This window comes from Octopus sinensis, linkage group LG3 (genome assembly GCF_006345805.1).
Source record: "Octopus sinensis linkage group LG3, ASM634580v1, whole genome shotgun sequence".
In the NCBI taxonomy this organism is placed as follows: Eukaryota; Metazoa; Mollusca; class Cephalopoda; order Octopoda; family Octopodidae; genus Octopus; species Octopus sinensis.
The window spans coordinates 90,176,102-90,200,268 of NC_042999.1; the positions used below are offsets into that span (position 1 = coordinate 90,176,102).

Below are 24,167 nucleotides of genomic sequence, written 5' to 3' on the forward strand. Positions count from 1 at the left end.
TTTTATGACATAACCTTAACACCTTTCTTTGGATTTTGCTGAAATTGGACTTGCTGATCAATTTTGTATAGAGGGTGGCATTAAGGGGAGAGAAATAAACATCACTTTCAACGGGTCGAGGTACAACCAAAAGTTTGACTGCAATTTCAGACGGTCCAGTATGTAGGAGTATGTCGAAACCGTTAACCAGATAAAATCCCTGCCAAACTAGATATAACATCTTAATGGGTAATAGTTAACATGAGGAACGTAAAAGATTTCAATACAAGTTCAGAGGTAGGCTTAACTTCAACATGGAAAACACGAGTTCAATAGCTAGGATACACACACACACACACACATACACACACACACACACACCACACACACACACATATATCATCATCATCATCATCGTCGTTTAACGTCCGTTCTCCATTAAACGACGATGATGATGATGATGATATATGTGTGTGTGTGTGTGTGTGTATGTGTGTGTGTGTGTGTGTATGTGTGTGTGTGTGTGTGTATCCTATATATATATATATATATATGAAAATTATTTTAATGTCTGCTTTTCCATGCTTCGATGGGCCATTATATATATATATATATATATATATATATATTTGGGTGGGGTTTGGTATGTATGTAGATACATACATACATAGACATTGTGTGTGCATGTATGTGTGTATGCATAAATGTTTTCGATTTGGCCTGTAATTACAGAAACAGAATGTATGTGTAACTGTGTGTGAAGGTTTTCAAATATCATCTGTTGTCATACAATGATATCTTGACCTTTTCAAAGCCAATGTTGTGTTGTTAATGATAGTCCTCTACAAAGTAATGTGTGTCCACTGTAGACCAACAGGATAATGCTAACCTCCATTCTGTATTACTACAGTTAATGTCACGTTGCTGCACTTTTGTGAATGGCATTTGTATTTTGGTAGTTTAGTAGTATTTTATCATTCCTCATCACCACCACCACCACCACCACCACCACATCTGCTGCTGGTGTCTCTATTATTGCTGAAGTAACACAGCCACTGCTGCCAACACCACCATGCTCCCTTCCTCCCCCTACTTTCCCTTCTCCTCCTCCACCACTCTTACCATTCCTACCAACCACTGACTCCAGTACCACTGCTGCCATGACCATTGCCATCACAGCTACCACCACCTTCACCACTGCCTTTGGTGCTGTTGCACTACCACCACCATAACATAACTAGAATTTTTGTTTTGTAGTTTTTCCTTTTAGTTTCTCTCCCAACACTTCCTTTCTCCTTCCTCCTCTCCCATCTCTTTCTTTCTTTTCTGTCTTCATTTCTTTTCAATTTATTCAGTTTCAGCCATAATTAGTTCTGCTGTCACAGCATTTTTTGCTAAAATGTCCTGGAGTGATTTTCCTCATAGACCTGTCTGCCACGTCAGAATTGATAATGGTGGTGGTGCCACATAAAAAGCACTGGTGTTGGTTCTACATAAAAAAATCACCTGTGCTGGTGCTATGTTAAAAGCACTGGTGCTGATGCCATGTAAAATGCACCCAGTATGCTCTGTGAAGTGGTTGGCATTAGGAAGGACATCCCACTGTAAGAAGCCATGCTAAAACAGACAATGGAGCCTGGTGAAGCACATGGTTTCATCAGCTCTGTTCAAACTCATGCCAACATAGAAAACAGACATTAAATGATTATGATGATGATGATGACATGGTGTGTATGGCACTCCTGCTTTTGATGGCTGCATTAGCAACATAAATAAAGTAGAATGTACACCACTTGATCATGGTGTATATCTTGCACTCTATGGTGCTTGTATATCCCTCAGTACCTCTGCCAGTCACTGTACTGTATGTCATGGCCAGTTTTGAGAGTAGCACTGCTACTCACATGGTTATTAGCAATTAGTCAGTAATGTAGTTTTCCCACCACTTTTAGTGATCAGTGAATGTTATAGCTTGTTGTTTAACCCCAAGTCATCCCTGTTTGCGCCGATCTATGAGCAGTGGGAATTCAACTGTTTCATCCTGTCTGTAATTTAAGGAATACATTATCTAAAATGAACTTTTTTTTAAAGGTAGTATGGTTGATTTGATTGAGATTTGGCTACTACTGCTAGTTGTTCAAGAGATTGTATGGAAGCCTTTTAATTGACCATAAGGAAGCTCTCATACAAAGATGAAATGTCATATGTACTTTATTCATTGAGTAATTATTACATGTATTACCACACACACATACCAATAATATTTATTAGGTTGTCAAGGAAGTTCTTGCGGTTTTTAACCTTTAAATTCAGATGCACATATCTTGGCTCAAACAAAACTTTATTAATTGAAATAAACACCATCAGAATCAACACACTTTTGCCAATGTGAAACAAGTTTATTTATGCCAGTAGCATAAAAATCCTGTGTTCTGGTGGTGATGAAGTCGTTGAAGGCATGTTTGGCATCATCTTGGTTTTTGAAGCATTTCTCACACAGGAAGTTGTCAAGATGTTTGAAAAAGTGGTAGTCGGTAGGTGAGAGGTCTGGTGAGTATAGCAGATGAGGCAGAGTTTTGTAGCCCAATTTGTTCAACTTCTGCAGGCTCAGTTGTACGACGTGTGGCCGAGCGTTGTCATGGAGAAGAATTGGTCCTTTTCTATTGACCAATGCTGGCTGTTGTCAGAGTTTCTTATGCATTTCATCCATTTACTGACAGTACTTCTCTGCCATAATGGTTTTGCCTGGATCCAAAATACTGTGATAGATGAGACCGGCTGCAGACTACCAAACAGTCACCATGACCTTCTTTTAGTGCAACTTTGGCTTCGGGAAGTGCCGTGGAGCTTTGTCGGCGTCCAACCACTGAGCTGAGCGTCGTCGGTTGTCGTAATGAATCCACAGGTCATTCTTGTTGCGTAAAAGAAGGGAAGACGACGCTTCAAAATGGCAATTTTTTTGGTTGTCGTTCAGTTTGTGCGGCACCCATTTCACAAATATTTTTGTTTTTCCAATCTTTTTCAAGTGTTTGGAAATTGTCGTATGCATTACGTCTAATTCAGAAGCAAGCTCTCGAACAGTTGTGCGTGGATTGGCTTTGACTAAGGCTCTTAGTTGATCGTTGTCAACATCTGATGGCCGACCACTATGCTTATCAACTTCAAAACTCTCATCACTGCTATGAAATTTCTTGAACCACCATTGTGCTGTACATTCATTAGTGGTTCCTGAGCCAAACGCATTGTTGATATCGCGAGCTGTTTTAGCAACTTTTCGACCTAGCTTGAACTGGAAAAAGAAAATTGTGTGAATTTGTTTTTTGTCCATGTTGTATTCAATGTTCTGGAAAAAATGGCCTAATTATTCAAAAAGAAAAAGAGTAAAACAATTAGATAGAGCAAAAAAAAATAAACGGGCTTTAAAATGATATATAAAGTCAAAGTAATTTAATGAAAATTAATTTGAATATACATCGTTTAAAACCAAAATTAAAAATTCTGCAAGAACTTTCTTGACAACCTAATAGTTTTTGGCTGAGTGTCAGATCACAGCACATTCTTTGTCTTTTCTAAGGTTTAACACTTTGATGTGTGATCCCTTAGAAAGAGCTGATTTACTTTTAGGACATTGGCATATGGAGTGGAAGATGCTATCTTGATACCACACAGATGAAGTGATTTCATCTTCAAAGTAGTAAATTGGGTCTGTGTTAGTTGGCCTCATAAAAAAAATTCCATGATGTAAGTTTGGGTTTGGAAATGAAATCTATCTTCAGAAATGTTAGTTTAATGTTGTCAGACTTGTTCTTGGATAAACTGGAATTTAATATGTAGTTGTGATTCTATGCTAGTAGTTAATATTTGTTCATTTGAGTTGTAATAAACAGTCTGTTCCAAAGGACATTTGGGCCGATGACACTGGATAACTTCCAAAAGTCTCTGGCAGTGTTACCGAGGAGCCTTACCCGTTCGGGATAAGCTCACTAGACACAGCCATCCCGGCACATCGGCCTGTCCAAGGTGCGAGCAGGACAGGGAAACCGTCCTGCATGCTATCATTCAGTGCCTAAAAGTGTCAGAAGTATGGGCTTATGCAGAACACCTGTTGTCAGATGCAGGAAGAGTACAGTTGTCATCTGAGTCAATTCTAAAAATTGACCCACCGGATTTCCTTATGAAAGAAGGTTAGAATGGTTTTCTCGTGGTAATAGCAATTGCAAAGGAGGTGATATGGAAGTTGAGAATGAAAGGATTGGTGACAGGCAGCTTCATCTCTGGTCTCGGTTTGGTAAAATTTTTCACCTTTCACCTGAAAAGGAATGTGGGGCTCGAGAGAAGATGCCTTTCAATGAGAATTTACAAAGATAGATGGGCATATGTAGCACGAATGCTGTGTGTGAAAGATACTGCATGAACATGTCATAAAGCTTACCAACAGGTAATACAGTTCTATATTTACGCCATGTGCCCATCGGCATATGGCATAGTGATTAAGAGTGTGGGCTACTAACCCCAAGATTCCGAGTTCGATTTCAGGCTGTGACCTTAATAATAATAATAATAATAATAATAATAATAATAATAATAATAATATCATCATCATCATCACAAAATACCTTAGAAATGAGAACCCAGGTTCAAAATTTCCCCAAGACATCTGATGAAGGGTGGAGGGTATATCAACCGAAACGTTAACAACAAACAAGATGAGGACAAATATCCGTCAAATGTAAATAATGTAAATAAGTTACCAAAAGGTGTCAGTAGTGGAACAGAGCTCATGGGGTTGGAGCTAAAACCTGTTCTCCTGCCTCATTTCTTGTTTGTCAATTTGTTTTGTAATTTGTGTTACCATCCGATTTTCCATTTGATTTCATTGTAAATTTTTATCTCTCATTTTGTGTGTCTGACCCCAAATCAGGCTATATTGTCCCCTCTATGTTGTCCCCGTGTGGGCAATAAAAAAACAAGTAATAAATTAGTTATGGTTTTCTTAAAATGTTATCTGTTTCTTTTATAGATTCAATGGACTAAACTGAAAACACAGCCCATCTGCCTGGTAAGTAACTACATGTATGTATGTGTGTATGTGAAAGAGAGAGAGAGAGAGTATATTGGTATGTGTGTGTGTGTGTGTTTCAGTGGGTTTGTATGTATATATATATATATATATATATATATATATATTCAACAACAAATTGAGGAACGGCTATAATAGGCCGTTCGACCCACTAGAAAAAGCAGCCAGGGCTCCAACCGCAAATAGTAGTAATTCTGGAATCAGATGAAAAATTAAAAAACATTTACCCTATTCATCTTTAGACAATGCATTGTTTCAGGGTTTTTTTAATGGTAAACCAGCCTGATTAAATTAAATCAAGTCAATCTTCCAAAGGCCAACGCAATTCATCAGTAAAGGAGCCAGGAGGGAGAGAAATATATATATATATATATATATACATCTGTATATATATACATCTGTATATATGATTTTGTGTAGATTTGTGTAGGTTTTGCAAAGTTTTATTGCTTGATCCCTCAATTTATGCTTATCTTTCTACTCTGCTGTAAATTATGAGATTTTCCGTATATGACATATGTTTTTAATTTCTGAAAGAAAGATATATTCAATTTTAGTGAGGTAATCCACAAAGTTGTGGCGGATTTATAGTATAGAAAATATGATATAAAACAGCAGAAACAGAATTCACTTGATGTAGCAAATCAAATATGTATGGATGGATTAGGATAAAGTTGCTTCTGAATAAGCATGATCTTTTGGAAAACTTTCTGTACTCTGTAACAAAAATACAGCTATGTATGATCACCTTTTACGAATGTTGATGTATTTATGTATTTTCTTGTAAATTCTAGTACCTGGATGAAGTCGTTTTGGAAGTGGAAACATGTGAAGAACCAAGATCTCCAAACAATCCTCAAATGCCGACTTCTAATGTCAGGTGAGTAGTTGAATTAGTGTTTCCAAATAGAATGTTATATAATGATAATAATGAAATTATTGTATACAGTGCTCTGGTGCACCACAACTTGTCAAAAGTGCATATAAAGCATATGCAGTAATGTACAAATGTCTGGAAAGTGAACAGTGTATGAGTCAGATACATGCTTGTGTGTGCATGGAGGGGAGAAAATCAAGTGCAGTGTTGGCGAATCTCAGGAAGCATGGAAGTTTTGAAGGATGCAGTGCTCCAACAACTAACAACTGATGCCGGCAAGTTGTTCCATACTTCAGCAACTCTTAGCGTGAAAAAATGTTTCCGAAAGTCATGGGAGCTGTACTGTTTTCTGACTTCATTGTATGTATGCTGTAGTAGCATGCCTTTCCCTGATATCATTCTGATAGTGAATTTCACTCTTTCTAGAATGAATTCTAACTTCAGAAAAAAAAAAACGGTATAATTGGACCAACTTAAAACTGAATCCATTATTTCAAAAACACTTCTCCCATTGATATTGTGATTCTAAATCTATTAAGTCCTCATTTTGGCATAGAATATTAACCAGCTTCCATCTTACATTCCTCTTCCCTTTTAGCTAAATAGACCTGATGCATCATATCATATTTAATTTCTAATCTTCCTGATAACATTTATATCTTCTTTTTTTTTACATCTAGTTCCCAGTTATCCATTTACCAGCAACTAATCTGTGTTGGTTCAAAAATGAACATCAAAACAGCTAATTACTCTTGCTTATAAACCTGAGATATTCTGTGTATGTAAGAAATCAATACTCTTTTTATTGGTGGTGGTGGGTGAGCACTGACAATGGAGCACTCATATTTAGATCAGTTTCTTTAACACTCTGCGTTCAACTTCGGCTGGGGTTAATTTTGACTTTGCCATTCATCTCTCAGGGGTTGATAAAATAAACACTAGTAGTTTGTGAGTGTGTACTACCGATAAAAGTACTTGTTAATAAAAAGTATTGATCAATAAAAGTACTTATCTCAATCTATTAGTTCTGAAATAATCTCCAGTTTTGTGTGTCCTGAGAGTGTTATTTGCTATTGTTGTTATCACCATCTGTCTCTTTGCTCTTCTGTCTGTCCATTCCTCTCTCTCTCTCTCTCTCTCCTCTCTCTCTCTCTCTCTCTGTCTATGAATTAGATGACATCGCTACTTACTTAGGCTCTTGTCACTTTATCTTGTGAAGCCCATCATCCCGAGACTTGACCTCTATCCTTCTATTGACTTCATTATTCTTGTTCTATATGTTGTTGTTGCTATCACATTCATTCATTTGGGAGTGGTACTAGTCAAGTTTGTAATAGTGTTACCGTGTCACTGAAGACTGAGTCTTTGGATTCTCCTCTACCACATTCTTAGCAATAATCATCATTGCTACCGTCACCACACCACTACCATCACCACCATCACTTCTACAACCATACCCCACCACGATAATTTTCTGTTCATTTTCTTCCCCAAATTAGCATGAGTTGGATTAAATTTATTTAGGTAGTATCCTATGGCCAGATAACTCTTCCTATCACCAATCCTTGTTTTCAAGTAAGATATTTTTTGCATTGGTTTTCACTTGATAGAAATTATGAAACCATCAAGCTTTGTCATGTTAATTTATGGGAGACATAAACAATATCACCATTTTGCTCAAACAGTATCTTTGTGAAGACTTGTGGAAAGCAAATATTTCTATAAACATATATGCACATGCACACCCACCTACACACATATACATATCTATTAGTCGACTGACTGATCAATTCATTGATTGATCAATCCATCCATTGATCCATCCATCTGTCCCTCCGTCTGTCTGTCCATACATACATATAATAGGCATCACAATGTGTTGACTGACCTGAGGCTAGAGGACTAGGCTACCCAGCAAGACTAAACCTGAAACCACATAGTTGAGAAGCGAACTCCTTACTCCATACAACCATGATACAGTGGCAATAACATTCTTAATTCTTTCCAAAGCTTTTATTGTTAGCTTGCTTTTAAAAGTAAGATAAATAAATGCCAATAGACATATCCCAAGAGAGACAGAAGCATGGTAGTCCAAAAACAAAGTGGAGAAGATTCACAGAAATGAAGCACTGACAGCAGTTACATCTGGGCACAACTGCAATGCATTGCCAAAGATCGAGACAGATGGAGATCTCTTGTTGGTGCCCTTTGCTCCACATTAGGTCAAAGGAATGGATGATGATGGTGAAATACAATTAGTAGTGTTAAAAAATGCAGAGAGAGGAGGCTGGTATTTATTTTACTGACACAAGGAAGGATGAAAGGTTAAGTTATCTCCAGACAGAATTTGAACTCAAAACAGATAGATGAGACTAAATTCTTGTCAAAAATTTCATATAGTTTGTTGTGTATAACATATGGACATAGCTTAGTGTGTAGCACATAACACAGAGACTTAGTCACATCAGCTAAATATATAAACACACAAGGGTGGGGGCATTATATGTGTAATACAAAGGGTGTAACACAGACCTAGGATCTTATTTTTTGTACAAATGAAATGTTTATCAGTATTAAGTTGAACTGACTGAAATGTGATGTGTATGTGTCATTTGTCCTTTGCTTTCATCTGATTCTATACTTGAAGGCCGGGGAAATATGGTTTTGTGGAACGAGCTATCGACGGAATCTATGTTCACATTAATTCAGTCCAAGTCAACTTCCGCTCGAAAACATTCCAGGCATCCTTGCAGGTGAGTAAAGCAGTTTTTATTGTTAGTGACTAAATATGTAAAATATTTCTGTGTACTTTGCTGGTCTGTAAGACATCAGTCCTGGTGAGAGTGGGCGAGTGTGGCATCCTCATCATTTTTGTTGTCATCACCACCCTTACATGAACATCCATGATGTGATGTCATACCTCTGAATAACCACTCACTGTCCTGCTTTTGACATCACCTTTTGGCCTGTCAGACATAGCTTCCAATCTTATTCAAAACCCTTCCTCCTTCTAACTGAGCTATAAATATGTGTGTGTATATATATATATATATATATATATATATAATATATATATATATATAATATATATATATATTATATATATATATATATAAATTCTTTGTTCACTTCTCTCCAAAAAAGCTCCTCACTGTTCAATCATAAACATATCTGTTGTTGATAAAGGTTTATATCCAAATTTGCAAACTTGTTTAACAAGAAAAAAAAACAAAACAAAAGAACAAAAACGAAAACAAACAAACTTGAAAAAATAACGAAAGAAGATGCAATAAAGACAGTTTCTGGTTGTTAAGACAAAGGTGTAGCTCCAGTTTGAATATTAGATTTGATTTCTTTTGAAAATCATTTGAAACTTAGTGTATTTGGACTAATATCATCTGAAGTTAAGCAAAAACAAACACGAAGAACAAGGGCTATTCCATGAATGGCCTGGAACAAAGACTGCCACAATTCACAAAGAACAAAGAGTTGTTGCAGAAATACCATTATTTTCGACTGAGACCAAAAAAAAAAAAAAAAACTCATTAGCGTCATCATCGTTGTTGTTGCCTTTAATATTTTATATATCCAAATTTACAGTTGAGACATGTAATGACAATCTGTTTTACTGTTTATTTCCTTTTTCTTTGGTAGATGTCTCGGGTGAAAGTTCACAGCGTGACCCCAACCTGGCAGGTCACATCTGACCTCCGTGTTACTCGCTTAAAAGATATTTCTCGAGGGGAGGTGATAATCTTTAAAGAGGTTGATTGGCAAGCAACTCGCATCGAAGCTCAAGCAGTTGACACGATGATGAAGGGAGTGATAACTCAAACACCAATTAGACTAATTGCCAATCAGGCCAAATTAAGGATTGCTGTGAAGAAAAATATGAATGGTAAGAGTATTCCAGATTTTTCATAATTTTATATCTTTAGAGTTTTGTTTTGTTTTGTTTTCTTTGTGATATCATAGAGAATCTATGTATGGAATAATAGTCGTGCACTTTGCCTCACTGATACCCAGAAAAGATGCATAGAATATAGGGGTCGGTGCCACTTGAAAAGTACCTTTGCTGGTGCTGCGTAAGCACACTTTTGCTAGTGGCACATAGAAAGCACCCAGCACACTGTAAAGGGATTGTTGTTAGGAAGGGCATCCGGCCATAGAAACCATGCTACAACAGACAATTGCAGTCAGGACAGCTCCTGTCAAATTGACCAACCCATGCCATCATGGAAAACAGATGATAGATGATGATGATGACGACGATGACGACGACGACCATTATTATTATTATTATTATTATTATTTAATGTCCACATTCCATGCTGGCATGGGTTGGACAGTTTGACTGAATTCAATGGGGCCAAGGACTGCATTATGCTTCAGTGTCTGCTTTGGCATGGTTTCTATGGCTGGATGCCCTTCTTAATGTCAGCTATTTTACAGTGTATAATGAGTGCTTTTTTTAGTGCTATTGGCACTAGTGATGTCATCATGTACCTTGCAAATCTGTGAAATCCAAGGAGAAGTGGGGTGGGGGTGTCTTTATGCTAGGAGATGAAGATTAAGGTATAAGAGAAGAGTGGGAACAGGTTGTTGTAGAGGAACTATATGGCTGCTTGTATTTAAGAGAGAGAGTGAGATTCAATTTAACAGTAGCTACAAAAAGAGAAATAATGGTGATGTGCCTTGATAGCACTTCAAGCTATGAGATAAGTAGTAGTGAGTTGGGACAGAAAAGCTAAGGGAGTGTGTGATGAGAGTTTGCAAAAGTGTATGGTAGGGGACAAGAGATAGGGGAAATGGGGAACAATAAAGTAGGCAACGGCTGTAAAAGATTGGGTAGGGTTTGAAAGGTGGATGGAAGGAATGATGGATATGGGAGTGGGGGAGATGACCAGTGTTGTAATGGTAAGCTATGTAACAATACCATTGCATGCTTGTATACAAGTGAGACATGGCTACTTTGAAGAGGACAGAATATCAATTCACTCTGATGCAAAGTGCCATAGAAAGATCCATGCTTGGCATATCATTATGAGAGCACATTTGAAATGAGATAATTTGAGAATGGATTAGAGTTAACGATGTGATCAGAGAATACTGAAAGCACAAGTTCCACTGAGCCAGCCATGTTGCAAGGTTCACAGACAACAAGTGGACCTGTGCACAAGAGATCAGAAAAGGCCACTTGGAAGGCCTTCACAATGGTGGGTAAATGATTTATTTAAGCAATTTGGGTCAAGATGGAAAATATCAAGACAGAATTGGAAGCACATTATGATCAGCAGTGTATAACAGCATCTGATGCTCTGGTTGAAACTGTGATACTGTGACATCATTGTACATAAACACATCCATATGTATGTTTATGTGTCTTGTTTCAGATTGTAGTATTGTTTCATCCCGAGTGATCCTGTTGCTAGATGATCTGCTATGGGTGCTAACTGAAACACAATTGAAGGCAGCTTTGCTGTATGCAACATCACTACAGGAAGTCATTGAGAAATCTGCTCGGCAAAGCAAGCAACTAGCAGCAGAGAAGTTAAAGGTATGTTATTTTTTTCTCTTTATCTCTATTAACTTTCTCTTATTGTCTCATATTTAACCCTTTAGCATTCAGATTACTCTGTCAGATGTAATGCATATTTATTAACATTGTTTCAAATGCATTATTTCATAGTAATGAGATTTCAATGATATGATTGTTTAATATTTGCTATGACATAGTAGAATGGATGTGTGATGCTGGATCTGGCCAGTTTGAACATAAAACATAGAATATTTGGGCAGGATATGGCTGGTCTAAATGCTAAAGAGTTAACATCCCATTTCTTATTTTTTTGTAGGTTTGTTTTTGAAAGATAATAGAGTAGAGTAATAGTAGAGTACTAGATTGAATACCTAACATTGAGTAAATTCTTATTGTAGCACTGCCTTTAATGGAACAAATCGATCCCTGAACTTATTCTTTGTAAGCCTAGTACTTATTCTATCGGTCTCTTTTGCAGAACCACTAAGTTATGGGGACGTAAACACACCAGCATCAGTTGTCAAACAATGGTAGGGGGGCAAACACAGACACACAAACAAACACACACATACACACACACACAACGGGCTTCTTTCAGTTTCCGTCTATCAAATCCACCCACAAGGCTTTGATTGGCCCGAAGCTATAGTAGAAGACACTTGCCCAAGGTGCCACACAGTGGGACTGAACTTGGAACCATGTAGTTGGTAAGCAAGCTACTTACCACACAGCCATGCCTGCACCTATGCCATGCCTGCGCCTATGCCATGCATGCGCTTATGCTGAGTTCAATGAAATAAATACCAAGTTTATTGGTGTCTATTCACTTGATTATATTTTTGTTTTATAGTCATAAAATTATATAGAATTATATTTAACATTGTGCTTTGTGGGGACTGGCCTGTCAAAGAAAAGACTCAACATTTCCTCTGCATGTTGTAAAAGGCAATTAAAAGACATAGAGGTAGAGTTTGCACTCTGACCTTGTAAAACCCTCACTGGCAACGACTACCAACACCAAACCAACCCATTGGTTGGAGGGTTGTCGCCTAAGTGGTGCTAAGGTGTCACCCACCAGGAGTAGGGAATTACCAACAAATAGTGGTAGATGCAGCAGCACACTGTTACAGTGCATGCCTCCATACTGCTACTGCTGCTACAACAACAACGACAACAACAACAATAACATTTAACATTGATCTTGCATGACATTGACTCATTCATGACTTGAATAATTATTCTCAATTGACATTTAGCTATTGATATTGTTTCATAGGGTAATTAATATTGATTGTTTCATTGAGTAATTAATATTGATTGTAATTATTGTCATCAAAAACTTGAGAAAGCACAGTCTAATATTGAGTTCTGTTATTCTCATGTAAACTGGGGCTACAGATTTTCACTTTAATATTTTCAGAAACAAGGCCATATTGCTTCAGACCAACTGAAAAGAATTCAGATGATGAAGCAGGCCAAAGGTGTTCATCCATCGAAGGCTTCTCGTGTGTTTACCAAGTTTGATGTTCTATCTACCTCGTATCACCTCATCACTAGTCGTATTGACTTGCATCTCTGTGATGATATGCAACCACGCAAAGGTAATTGATTAACTTCTTTCTGATTTCTTTCATTTTTCAATTACTGTGTCTCAGATATTTCTGTCTGAATCTACTTCAGATTCTTCAACCTGGCTGAATCTGCAGAACGCTTATCTACCAAACTGGAGGCTTATTAATTCCTATCTAATCACTCACATTGCAAATTATGAATGGCAGGTTCAGTTCATCTAATTACAAACAACAATACTGCACAAATAGAGGAGTCTATTCAAGGTTACTTGACCTCTGGAAATAGCAGTTAAATTTCCCTTAAATAACACCATATTATCTTTGATAAGTTGTGATGCTGTCTAAAACTACATTGGATTTTGTTGTATTAGATACTCAATGCTTGAATAAAAGAGATAAAAGCCTGGAATACTTTTGATCATAGGCTTCCTCGGTTAGGGTTGACTTGGGTCTAAACAGCTACGGCAGAAGATAACACAGGGAGGTATAATTTAATGTAGAATGTAAGATAGACATAATAATTGATCAGTATTTCAATAGATTGCTGTTTTGGCTCAAATCTTCTCTATGATATAACCTAGAGAAGTGATTGACTAACAATAATTTACAGTGTAGCTAGACACTAGCTGTATTCTAGAATTAAAGATATGCCGATGGCATTGCTTCAGTGCTTTTCCTTTGAGTTTAAATTACTATTGATTGAAGAATCAATCATTTCTAAAAAGTGATATTTTGTTAATATTTCTGTGGAATATGTTATTTGTAGGATATTCCTAAATATTGGTTGTATGTCTTTGAACAAGACTGATTAGTAAAGTTGTTTAACACCTATTTTCAGTGTCTCTTCTTAATGTTTTGGTAGATGAAACTATTTTTTACTTTGCTACCTTACCAGCTTTAGTTGCATTTGAGAAAGATGCGGAGTAAATTCACTGACTCCATCTTCAGTGACAGTCGAATGCTAATAATAATAATAATAATAATAATAATAATAATAATAATAATGATAATCATTTCTACTGGAAGCACAAGGCTCCAAATTTGGTGGAAGGGATTAAGTTGATCACATCAACTCCAGTGCATAACTAGTACTAATTTTATTGACCCTGAAAGGATGAAAGGCGAAGTTGACCTTAGTGAAATTTGAACTCAAAACGTAATGGCAGATGAAATATCGTTATGCATTTTGCCTGGTATGCTAACGGTTCTGCTGGCTTACCATCTTATTCAATGATAATAATAATAATTTAAATAATAATGTCCTTTTTGAGAATTCCTTGAGAGTGCTGAATTTGAAGCTCAGGACTGCATGGCACCTTGGGCAAGTGTCTTGTACTACAACCCTAGGCCGACTAAAGCTTTGTGAGTGGATTTGGTAGATGGAAACTGAAAGAAGTCCATCATACATATATATATATATATATATATATATATATATATATATATGTGTATGTGTGTTTGTGTGTGTGTATTACTGTTGCCTTGCTATAACATCTTGTGATTGAATGTCACTGTCATGTAAAAGTGTCCTTCATTTCCAATACTCTGTGGAAATGTGTGGTCATGGGGAAATATTAGCTTAATTGGAAATTGATGAAGGTTGGTATCCTACCTTAGAAAATCTGCCTTAACAAACTCTGTGACCCATGTGAATCATGGCAAAGTGGATGTCAAAATACTGATTTTTATGGTGATAATGATGACTATATAATTTCCCGTTGCATGCTTATAAGTATATGAATTTCTCATCAAATGTTTATAGTTCATTGTTTTGTATGGATTCCTCATTTAATGTTTTTAGCAGTTAATGTTGCAGCCATTCATTATTGTATTTTCCAGATTCAGCCACAACATTTTGTTCTAAAATTGAGGGTGGTGCCATGCAGGTGACTCTCAACAAGCTGTCAATTGATTATTATCCCTTCAATCCTGCAGGTAATTTAACTTATTTATTATATTCATCTTTTGAGTGGACTACTTGGCTGCTTTGTGTGATTTGCTTTGCTTTGTAATATTTCAAGATGTACACAAAAAGTTTGGTCATCTAACATTATTGGTTTGCATAACCTTTTGTGTATTTCTTTAATTTTGATTAATCACAAATTGGTGACTGAAATATTTGGAATAATTTTCTCTCCTTATCAGAAGAGAATGGATAAGTTCCATTGATATGAGATATTATTCTTGTGAGATAATAGTTAGTATGACTGAATTTCATATTGACAGTTTCAAGAATTGTCTTATAAGTATGGATTAACTATCAGAATTACACTATCTTAGTGGGGATAGCTGGACTCTATGTGGGAAAGTGTCATAATAGTTGGCTCTTGTGTTTGGTCAGATTATACGTATGGAACAGCTGTCAGAATAGTTAGATTTTATATGGATCAGCTATCTATATAACTAGACTATGTGTGAGACAGCTGTCAGGTCTTGACTGAGACAGCTGTGTAAAAGATCAGACTACATGAGCCAAAGTGAGAACTTCTATATAGTCATTTGACTTGCTAGGAGTAGCATTCAAATCTTTCTCTTATTGCATCATATTCATTTAAAAAATAGACGCTATTTTATCAGCTTTCACATTATGCAGTCAAGTTGTTGCAGTTTAACCCTGGGTTAACCCTGATCAAGCATACCTATGATCAAAGCCATTACAGCCATGACCATTCTGTCCTTCACCAATAATTCATTGTATATTAAATACAATGCTTGATCAGGGTTAAACTGCAACAACTTGACTGCATAATGTGAAAGCTGATAAAATAGCTATGCCTCTCATTTGTCAGAATAACTTAACTATATGTGGGGCAGTTTTTAGAATGAACAAGCTGTATGAGTGGGTGGGGCTGCATTTGACGGAATAGCTAGATTCCTTGTGGGCTGGAGTCAGTTGTTACTGTAACCACATAGTATAACATGCCAGACTAAATATTGTGTCACTAATTAATGTTAATTTGTTACTTTGATATATCGACTCTGATGTAACACGTTATGAAGTTTCATGATGACACTGTCTCTTCTGACCTCATTAATCAAACTTAATGACATTTGGGATTGGCTTCAACAATACTTAGTAGATGATTTTATCAGAAAATTATTAATGACTAAGAAAGATATTTTATCTCTAGATATGTTTTATCAACTTATTCACTAATGCGTCTCAGACACAGTCCTTATATTTTTCTAACAGACTAATTTTATTTCATTAGGCATTTGCAATATACCCCCTTTCCTTTTGCTTTATAATTTGATGCTTTGCTGATGTAGAATTAGTCATGCTTTCTTTGTAGTATTGCTCTAGCATGGCCAAATGTAGCTTAAATCTCTTACACAACTAAAGAACACCCTACACATCTTGGTGGGGAAAGAATTCTCCGGACAGGTTTCCAGTTAGTCTGAAATTGTTTTTACAATTACTCTTAACATTTTTTATAACTTCCAGATGAGGCATTGATAATGAGTAGAGGTGAGTTGATTTAACCTTGTTGTTTCTTGAATGCCTAAATCTCTTTCTCTACGACCCCATTTCATCTGCTTAAAACTTCTACAGCATTCTGAAGGAATTTTGGTGATATATATTTTAAGGGGAGTGCATTTACTATAGCAGGGACAAGATAGACTGTTGTCATTTGGTTATGGGATCAGGTTATTGATTAATGATAATGAAGTTCAGTGGTGAACTGATTCTTTTATGAGTCTATCTTAGAAACTGTATATTTGAATAAAAATTGTGATATCTGTATCTGCAGTTTTAGAATAAAAACAACTCCATTAATTAGGATTAATGGAAAATGTAACCATCTGGGGCAAAAAAAAACTTATCAGACTTTTTAATATAGGGTGGCCCAAAATTAGGTTTACAGTTATTCAACTATCTCTTTCGCATTTATATATTAACAGTTTAGATCTTAATTATAAAAATATATGAAACCATCATTCTATGCTAATTTAGTTAATTGTAAGATAGAAGTTTAAATGTAATAAAATGTTTTAAAAGAAATTTAAAGTGCCTATGTGATAACTGTAAACCTACTTTTGGGTCACCCTGTAGTATTTAGGTTCCAGATATTCTGTTATTCCTGACAATAATAATAGGACTTAGTATAAATGGGCTTTTGAACAAGGTTAAGTTAGATAAATTTGAATATTTACACTAACTGTATAGGAAGATTTGTGGAAGTAGAGAAAATGTAAATACTGAGATATTTCTACTGGCCTCATTAAAAGCACTAATTTCCTCAGATTCCACTGTTTAATTAAAAATACCATAGCTTCTTCTAAGCTGGTACTTTAGAAGAAAGACAATAACAAGTAGTATATGCATCACTCAGAGAAAATGTTTTTTTAACTCAATACTAATAGGTTGGAGCCCGGATGGGTAAATAGAGGTAAAGAAGGAAATAGGAATTCTATAAACTATACTAATGTCCCTCAAGAGGTGACTTAATCCCTTATCCTTTGATTAAGTTCATTAAAATAATTATCCTAACACATTGTCTTGTGGTGCCTTACTTTTCTTATTGGAAACTATAAAAATCAGAATATTTCTAGCATGAAGCTCTGCTACACACTCTACCAAAACAACCCTTGCCTTCCCAGCATTCCATTTCCCATCATATGTTTGTAATGTATATCTAATTACTTATGATCAAGCATAAGTGATAATCTTATCAATCATTGTACTTTGGTAGAGTCAAAATAGTCCCCTCTCCCATCACTACATTATTTCCTTTGCATCAGGCATCTTCAGCTTAGATAATTATTCCCTCTTATTCCATTGGTAAAACCATATAAAACATCATTGACCAAACCCTACATCTATGATTTAACTTTTTAATACTCTTAGGGTGGTGTAAATAGCAGTATTTTGTGTGTGTGTGTGTGTGAGCGCATGTCCGCATGTTTAGTTAATAGCCATTATGACTCTACCAAAATACAACATTAACTGTTTCAACAAATAATTTCACACCAGATCTCTTCTGAAATATACTGGAAAGAAATCATCTTCATTATTTTACTAAAATGTGGAAACCTACTTAACTTTGATTTAAACTAATAACATTTATTCATATTTTTTTATAAACTTGGTTTTCAGTTTTCTATAGTACACATATTGAACGAGGAAATATTTAAATAAATTTATGTTTTTATTAATATTTAGCAGAAGCAACAGAGTGATTCAAGGGCTGAGAGTTTCATGCGTTCCTATGAAACTCTTGCCCCTTGAATCACTCTGTTGCTTCTGCTAAATATTAATAAAAATATACATATACACTCATGTTTTGAGATCTATTTTTCCTGTTTGCATCACCAAGCCTAAATAAATTGATATAGATAAAAATAGATAACCGAATGGGAATTAATCCTACATCACTAGATTTTATATATATTCAAACTGAAACCTTTAACTGAAAACATTTAAAATTATACATTACTCTGCTCTAGAATGTTGAAATATAGTTGATCAATTGGACAGCCTAATTAAAATGTGCATAAACAGTGCAGCAAAATAACTTAAATTTCCAGATATACCCAGCCCACCGAGAGCCAAATTTAAAATATTGAAATAGTTTCTAAATTCATGCAACAGATGTGGGCATGTCCATGTAGTTAAGAAGTTTGCCTCAGGTTTCAGGTTTGACTTCTCTTTGTAATACCTTGAGTAAGTATCATCTATCATTGTGTAAAATTATTTCTTATATTTGTCAGAATCAGTGGAAGTTTTTGATAAAGTGCAGATATTGTCTTACAGCCTGCATCGCATTGTCCTCCCCTATCATATTGCTTTTCTTCCCCAAGCTTTTACTTTATTTTGATCTGCTGAAGGGATTGTTTGTTTATAGGGATTATTTCTTTTTGGCTAAAAAGGCTTCTAGCAGTGACTGATGCATTCTACATATATGTATATTTTGTGTGTGTGTGTGTGTTTGGATCCTCTGTATGAGTGTACTTTGGATAATTGAGCATGAATTATTTGTTTGAGTCTTTTACATCTTAAAATTCCCCAGATATCATTCCCTTCATTTCTCCTCCTTTTTTCTTGTATATTATTCTTTCAATCAATCCAGCTTGGGAAGTGGTTGCCAATTTTTTTTACTGTGGCTGGTGACACTATCAACCAAATGAGCTGGGTGCATTGTTTCATAATTTCAGGTGTTTTATGTTTCTGTGTAAACCAATGTATTGCAAAAAACTGATGTTACAACACCAATGAAAGTTTCCAATTTCCACCTCAGAGTTTAACATATTTTGTTTTTGTCATTTGTAGGTGGAGAACGAAAGCAATGGTACCGATACAGTGACCAGGTTGGTTCACGAAACCATTGGGTTGGTGGATTGTTTGCTAGTCACAAAAAGGAGGTTCAAAGAGCCAGAGCAGCATTTGGAATGTCATCTCCATCACAGTCCCCTTCACACTCAACAGGTAATTCTTCATACACGAACACTTCTGTATAATGTTGCTTTCCTGTTGGATTTGATATTTCAAATTAAGATAGACTTAATTTTCATCTCTTCACCATAGTTTAATGTCTATTCCTATTAAATGTTGGAATTAAAAAAAAAAAAGTTTTTATTCAGAGAAGTGGGTGAAGTGCTCTTAACTTTTGTGGCAGGCCTTCTCAGAACAATGATATTGCTGTTGTTGATATTTAATGTAAACATGCATCGGTTGGAGTTGGTAGTAGGAAGGGTTGTTCTAGTAAGGGCTGGGAAAAATACTTATTGTGAGGTCTAAGTGGTGAAAGCGAGACTGGTAAATGTGAGATTGGATAAAAGGGCTTGGGTGAAGAGCTAATTCAGAGGAGTAGAGGCTATTCTTTTTGAAAAAGAAGTGACAATGAGTGGAAACAACATATTTGTGAGCTAGTGAATCAGATTTGATTGGATGCAGTCTAGGATGTTAGTATGCAAACAACAGTACTGTCCCATTGATGTATTCCAATGTATCTATTTATTTAAATTTTGTTGATAATCAGCAACTAATTAGGGCTGTAGTATTTCTTGATTCTAAAATAGATCTCCTAATGCTTAATGACATGGTTTTGGCAATATTATATGTGTTGGGTCACCATGAAAAATTATATCTGAGGTTGTGTGGGTTTTAGTTGTGAGTGGTTCAAGATTAGAGAGGGTGAGAAGCAAGATTGTTACTTTGGTGTGAACAATATTTGAGTCTTTAAGACTAGGCTGTTATGTCCCTATTGAAGGCTGCTTTCAATGTCTTTATTCTTGGAGTCATTTGATGAGAGGAGGGGGTAAGTTGATTACATTGACCCCAGTGCTCTACTCGTATTTATTCTATTAACCCTGGAATGATGAAAGGCAAAAGTCGACCTTGGCAGAATTTGAATTCAGAATGTAAGGACAAATGAAATACTATTAAGCCTCTTGCCCAGCATATAATAATGAAATTATTGTATACAGTGCTCAGGTGCACCACAACTTGTCAAAAAGTGCATATAAAGTATATGCAGTAATGTACAAATGTCTGGAAAGCGAACATTGTATGAGTCAGATACATGCTTGCGTGTGTATGGAGGGGAGAAAATCAGGTGTAGTGTTGGCGAATCTCAGGAAGCATGGAAGTTTTGAAGGATACAGTGCTCTGACAACTAAAAACTGATGCTGGCAGTCTGTTCCATGCTTTAGTAACTCTTAGATTCTGCCAGCTCATTGCCTACAGTTTAGAAATGATGATATAAAAGAGAGAAAAGAGAAGCATAAAAAAAGCGGAACGAGCAGAAGTGATGACATCCACAGTTCTTGAATGGTGAACATTGCTGCCATAAAAGTAGAAGGCTTTATATAATCTCTTATTAAATTTTTGTCCTCTTTCTAATATTAAAATAATGTTTGACAATTTGTAGTATCCATCATGTTCAGTAATTTATGTGTATTGATTAACTATTTTACAGATCAACCTCAAGGTACATCATCCACACCATCATCATCTTCAACTGGTAGTAGTATGAATCCAAATAGTAGTAGCACTAAACCTCAAATGTCATCCACAGTCTCTAGTGCCAGTGAGAAAGTGACTGGATCAGGAAGTGGATCAAGTGTGCCAAACCGATCTTCTCATGGTGGGGAGAAGAGGTTGTGTTTACTTGAGAGCTGCTTTGTTCTTGAAGTGGACGAGTTCACAATTTTCTGTATCTCCACAGCTGATAATAAGAGAAATAACCCTCACAAATTCTTCTCTTCAGAGAAGAGGGTCTTACATTTACCTCAAGATATGCCAATTTTACACATGGAGTTCACTGAATATTATTATCCTGAGGGAGTCAACTTGCCAGGTAAGTAACCTTTACACTCACAGTTGTTTTGTCTATTTGCTCTGCAACAGTTTATTGTAAAAACTGCATTTGTTCACACAAGGTTTTTTGGTGTTATTTTATTCTTTTACTGTTTTGTCAGAGCTGGAAAAGGTAGCATTATGACCCTTTTCAAGGCCTCCAAAACTAGTGAAAGAAAGGTACCTTAAAACAAGAAACCTGGGTTGAATACTTGCAAGAGTGTACTTTGCTAAAGGTACCCATGGGCCAGGTGAAGGTGCTAAACTGGGCAGCAGGTTAAATCTACCACACGAAAACAGGAATAGCCTTCTAACAAACTTCCACATAGTTTCTATTTACAAACCTTCAGTTATTCTGAGGCTATAGTTGTAGACAAACGCCTCAAAGTGTTGTGCAGTGACATTGAACCCAAAACCATGTAGTTGCAAAGTGAACTTCTTTACTATACAGCCATATCTATGACTGAACACAAACATGGACACATGCAATTACAGCTACTCACAGCCATACATATGAGTAAATATACTTGATCGTACTCAGACGTGCGTGCACACAAGCGCATGCACGCGCACACACATACACACATGGATACATCTATATACTGAGTAATGATGTCTTTCCAACATCAGTAATTCAGTTGCACCAATCCGACCGTGGCCGATGCCAGCCTCGCCTGGCACCAGTGCAGGTGGCACGTAAAAAGCACCCACTACACTCACGGAGTGGTTGGCGTTAGGAAGGGCATCCAGCTGTAGAAACATTGCCAGATAAGACTGGAGCCTGGTACAGCCTTCTGGCTTCCCAGATCCCCGGTCGAACCGTCCAACCCATGCTAGCATGGAGAACGGACGTTAAACGATGATGATGATGATTCAACCCTTTTGTTACCTTAATTCTATTGATATATACCACCTTCTTTCCATTTATTTTTGAAAATAATGAAGAATTAATTAAATAATTTTTTCAATTTAATTTGGTGTTTGGAATATAAATTAACATGAAATTTTGATGGAAGGTTTGAATTTAGATCACTTTGACCTAGAGGAAAGCCAAACAAATTCTATCATGTCCATTAATCCCCCTTATCGAGCCTTCATGAAATTTATTCACTACTTGATAAGTAGAAGTTTATCCAGATCATAGATAAAAATAAAGAGGGAAATTCTGGTTTGTTCTACTTCTTTATAACCAATCATTGAATCAGTTTTGTTTTATATGAATTGATTTTCTTTTTGTCTATTTTTCAGTGCCACATGCTAATCTATATGTATTGTTAAACCCTGTACAGCTGAGAGTCGACTATCTTACACTCCTCTGGCTTAACTATTTTGTGTTGCAGCTGTCCAAAAATCTGGTTAGTATTTATGTTAGCTCTTCTCTTTATCATATTAAATGTATTTTTCTGGTGAACTGCTTCCACTCATCTGTGTTATAGTAATAATAATGATGGTAATAGTAATGATTTCAAATTTTGGCTCAATGCTAGCAATTGCAGGGGAGGGGGTAAGTCAATTACATTGGCTCTAGTGTTTAACTGGTACTTATTTTATCGACCCTGAAAGGATGTAAAGCAAAGTTGACCTTGGCAGAATTTGAACTCAGAATGTAAAGACAGACGAAATGCCACTAGGCATTCTGCCAGCTTGCCATATTAGGCAATACAATAATATTAGTTTTCTAACGATTTTGTCATGTTTGATCTATGAAATCTTGCCTATTTGGCATCTTACCTGTTTAAAATTTTACCTGAGATAGTGAACTATATGTTATGATGTAATCTATGAAAGTATCAGTAAAACAGCTGTTGTACCAAAATAGCTGTTGCAAATTTGTAACACCATTTGTGTTCTACCATGTTAAAAGTACCCTGCACACATTGTAAAATGGTTGGGATTAGGAAAGGCATCCATCTTTAAAAACCAACATAAATCAGACTGTAATGTGGTGCAGCTCATCTGCTTGCCAGCTCTGGTCAAACCATCAAACCCATGTCACCATGGAAAAACAGGTGTTAAAGGATGATGATGATATTCATACATACATATATATATATATATATATATAGCATGACACCTTGGGTGAGTGTCTTTTACTATAGCCTCAGGCTGGCCAAAGCTCTGTGAGTGGATTTGATAGACAGAAACTGAAAGAAGCCCATCGTATATGTGTGTGTATATGTGTGTGTGTGTGTGTGTGTGTGTGTGTGTGTGTGTAAATAAAAAGTCCTGGGTTTCTTTTGTTTGACCAGAACCCTTCAAGGCAATGTCTCAGTATGGCTGCAGTCAAATGAGTGATATATATATATATATTTATTTATGGCATCATTCAGCTGTAGAAATCATGTCACTTCAGAATGGAGTCTAGTTCAGTGCTCCGCCAGCTTGCCAGCTCTGGTCACACCAACCAGCCCACCCCTGCCAGCATGGACAACAGATGTTAAATGATGATGATGATGAGAGAGAGAGAGAGAGACAGGCAGACAGTGGTGCATATAAACAGGATTAGGCTCGATATATATATAAATATACAAATATAAATATACACATATAAATATACATAGATATATAGAGAGATATGTGCAGATACACATAACTAGGGTCAATTCATTCAACTAAAAAAAAATTCTTTTGAAGGCAGTGCCCCAGCATGGCTGTAGTCAAATGACTGAAATGAGTAAAAGATATATATATATATAAAACAATATATAATAATACTTATTATATATTTTTTTATTCATTTTTGTACTTTTTGTGATCTAGTTATATGTTTAAAAAAATATATTTTCATCATCATCATCATCATCATCATCGTTTAGCGTCCG

At 36.1% G+C, this 24,167-nt stretch overlaps 1 protein-coding gene across 2 annotated transcripts in view; it reads left to right on the plus strand.

Annotated features, from left to right (window-relative positions):
• The window catches only part of LOC115209824 (UHRF1-binding protein 1-like), a 90,576-nt gene that overhangs the window by 50,885 nt on the left and 15,524 nt on the right, over positions 1–24,167 (plus strand). Inside the window, exons 3-13 of one of the 2 annotated variants that reach the window (XM_029778382.2) lie at positions 5,000–5,038; positions 5,854–5,939; positions 8,584–8,689; positions 9,591–9,834; positions 11,330–11,493; positions 12,896–13,076; positions 14,886–14,981; positions 16,492–16,515; positions 19,318–19,473; positions 20,966–21,346; positions 22,594–22,700. In XM_029778382.2, the coding sequence (XP_029634242.1) occupies positions 5,000–5,038; positions 5,854–5,939; positions 8,584–8,689; positions 9,591–9,834; positions 11,330–11,493; positions 12,896–13,076; positions 14,886–14,981; positions 16,492–16,515; positions 19,318–19,473; positions 20,966–21,346; positions 22,594–22,700 (1,584 nt within the window). The remainder of the gene's footprint in view (positions 1–4,999; positions 5,039–5,853; positions 5,940–8,583; positions 8,690–9,590; positions 9,835–11,329; positions 11,494–12,895; positions 13,077–14,885; positions 14,982–16,491; positions 16,516–19,317; positions 19,474–20,965; positions 21,347–22,593; positions 22,701–24,167) is intronic. The other variant, XM_029778383.2, reaches the window with a different exon arrangement.